Below are 3,189 nucleotides of genomic sequence, written 5' to 3'. Positions count from 1 at the left end.
AAGATTTCTGTATCCTGAAAAAAAGCAGAATTAGGTAGTCAGAAGATTATTTTAGTGAAAGGGAAAATAATTCGTTATCTAAAATATTAGATGACACTAGCAAAAATAGATTAACAGTTAATAAGTTCACCTTATTTTTGTTCTATACATCTTGTAGTCCATCTTCTAAACACCCTTCCTAAAGTCATTTAATTATTTTTCAATGATGCAGTGATGATGTGTGATATATAATTAAAATTACAAAAAATTGTTTTTATTGGCACAGGTATTTGTTTTTATTGTTTTCTACTCAGAGAAACTGGTAATAATAATTTATTCCAGAAAGTCGACAGTGTTTATCATATCTGAGCTTTAGTCTTTAGTTGTCATTTTTTTAAATGTTTCTATTATCTGCTATCTATAGTGGGGGTACAAAAGGTAGGTAATGACATGTTCCTTGCAAAGGGGAGCTTGCAGTATAGTTGAAGAAGTATGGTGTCGCCTGTGATATATACTATACCAAAAAAATGAATGACAACAAAAAAGAAAATTGTCATGATTGGAGTGCCTTGAACTTCAAGGATAGGAAGAAGACTTCCGTGATAGCAGAACTCTTTGGAGAAAGAGTGACAGATTAGCATGAGCTGTTTGATCTCAACCACCAGGTGTGCTTGGAGTAGGGAGCAGCCTGACTTGCCTAAAGTGGAGAGTAGTAGAGTTTTCCATGTAACTGTTATGGCCACAAGAGAGGAAGAATTTATCAAGGGACAGAGTATAAAGGGAGGTGAGACTTTTGGAAAATCCAGACTTAGGACTAGGGAGGATAAACTATCAGACAACTGCAAGGAAATGTCAGATAGTAGGAGATGAATCAGAGTAATTAAAAGTCACATTTTACTCACAAAGGGAGAGAGAATATTTCAAGAAGCTGGATTGTGAAATAATAGTAAAGATTTTCTGGATATAAGGAAGGATAAAAACAGTACAACAGTATAACTTTATGTTTGTCTCCTGGAAGGGAGTTTTGGTAAGGTGGTAAAGATGGAAGATGGCAGATGCAGGAAGTTCAAGGTAGAATGAATGATGAGAAAAGGGAGTATCGGACAATACAGAGTACTGCCATATGATGTATACCCAAGAACACTGCGTTGGTAAAGGATATTCATAGAGCAGCTCAAGGTGTCTTCTGCATCTCATTAAAGAATGATGAAATCATCTCACGTGTATTGATTTGTATATGATAGAAATGCGAGCAAAAATTTGTTTAACCAAAATACCACATTCACTGGCCAGTTTGAAAAATCCGAAATTTACTCTAAATTAAAATTCCCCAGTTTAAAAACAACTTGATATGTGACCTGAAGTTTCCCTATGTGCTAACTTAGTAAAAACTCATATGTTACCTTAGTAATATTGCTAAAGGAAAAGCAATTTCTTTTAGTTTTTATGAGCTTCAGTGGTAGCTAATCTACTCTCCCTTTTCTGGCAAAACTAAATATATACTGTAAAGATGAAACTCTTGTAGAAAGATCATCCTTCAGTAACTGCTTTGGGGGATTTCGGGCTCTTAAAATCTAATTTGGAACCTAAATTTGGTGTCCAGTTAGCTCATTTTGGTATGCTTTGAGTGTAAATGAAGACAGATGAATGCCACTTTCCTTAAGAATAGTCTTTTGCTCATTTTAAATCTCAAATTTTTGTTTTGGTAAAATTTTCAATTTACATCAAAGGCTTTTTAATAGAAACAAACTTTTGCTATTGATTTATAACAGAACACATATGCAGGACTTGAAAGATGTTACTAATAATGTACACTACGAGAACTACAGAAGCAGAAAACTGGCAGCTGTGACTTACAATGGAGTTGATAACAACAAGAATAAAGGGCAGCTTACTAAGTAAGTATACATTTTTCCCCCAGAAAAAGTATTACTTATGTAGTAAATAATCATATTTCATTTTCATCAAATTTCTCCTGGCTACTCAGTAGAAAATTTGGGTGATGTTCTCTTTGCACAAGACCAGAATTTTATATTTTTAAGTTTTGTTTTGGCAGTTTTATATTTTACTTTTTAATTGTTGGAGGGATTATTGTTTTATTATCTTGTTCCTTAAGTGAAAATACCATGCAGTCTCTTCTTGTCATTTACGATCACCTTTATAATCCTTATACCACACATCCTTCAAAAACTTACCGAAAAGAGAACAGTTACTACCAAGATCTCTTAACCCATTTTACTTTTAAGGTAAACATCCCTTACTCTCTTTATGGAGGGTAAATATAGAGCTTTTACTGTTTAGTTGATGCTTTTTAAAATAAATCATTTTGGTACAGTTTTCACTAACAGATTATGTGGAAACGGGAAAGGCCCAAACAAAAGGATTTTTTAGATGAATATAGTCTTGATTATCTTCTCTCTCCCTATTATGTATTTTCAGGGAGTAAATTAGCTGGATTAGTTTGGATTTCTTCGTTGGTTGTTAGAGAGGTGTGACTACCAAGCGTGTAGCTTTGCCTTACTGAGCTTGTATCTCAATCTGTGGTGCTTTCATCATGGGATAGAAAAAAGAGACAAGTGAGGAAGCTGGTAGGGTTCTTGGTAAGCATGTCTGCGCCCTACTTCTCCTTTATTTGGCATTGTTGGGGATCATAACTACGTTACACATTGCTTAACAATGGGCATACATTCTGAGAAATGTGTCGTTAGGCCATTTCAGCATTGTGTGAACATAGAGTGTACTTACACAAACCTATATGGTGTAGCCTATTGCTCCTCGACTATAAACCTGTACAGCATGTTACTGTACTGAATACTATAGGCAGTTGTAACATAATGGTAAGTATTTTTATATCTAAACATAGAAAAGGTATAGTAAAAATATGGTGTGAAAGATAAAAAATGATACACCTGTATAGGGCACTTACCATGAAAGGAGCTTGCAGGACTGGAAGTTGTTCTGGCTGAGTCAGTGAGTGAGTGGTGTGCATATGAAGGCCAGTAGTATACGCTATGGTATACCTAGGCTGTACTAAATTTACTTTTAAAATTTGTCTTTCTTCAATAGTAAATTAACCTTAGTCTTTTACTTTAAACTTTTTAACTTTAACTTTTTGACTCTTGTAATAACATTTAGCTTAAAACACAAACACATTGTACAGCAGTACAAAAATATTTTCTTTCTTTATATCCTTATTCTATAAGCTTTTTT

General features: G+C 34.0%; 1 protein-coding gene across 1 annotated transcript in view; it reads left to right on the top strand.

Annotated features, from left to right (window-relative positions):
- SEPT7 (septin 7) overlaps positions 1–3,189 on the top strand; it is a gene marked incomplete at its 5' end in the record, with an annotated part of 89,378 nt that overhangs the window by 72,004 nt on the left and 14,185 nt on the right. Inside the window, 1 exon segment of the mRNA XM_012638752.1 lies at positions 1,752–1,877. Within this exon segment, the coding sequence (XP_012494206.1) occupies positions 1,752–1,877 (126 nt within the window).

The sequence above is a fragment of the Propithecus coquereli genome, unplaced genomic scaffold (assembly GCF_000956105.1).
Source record: "Propithecus coquereli isolate 6110/MARCELLA unplaced genomic scaffold, Pcoq_1.0 Scaffold134, whole genome shotgun sequence".
Classification (NCBI taxonomy): domain Eukaryota; kingdom Metazoa; phylum Chordata; class Mammalia; order Primates; family Indriidae; genus Propithecus; species Propithecus coquereli.
This window is presented reverse-complemented; position numbering and strand designations above follow the sequence as displayed.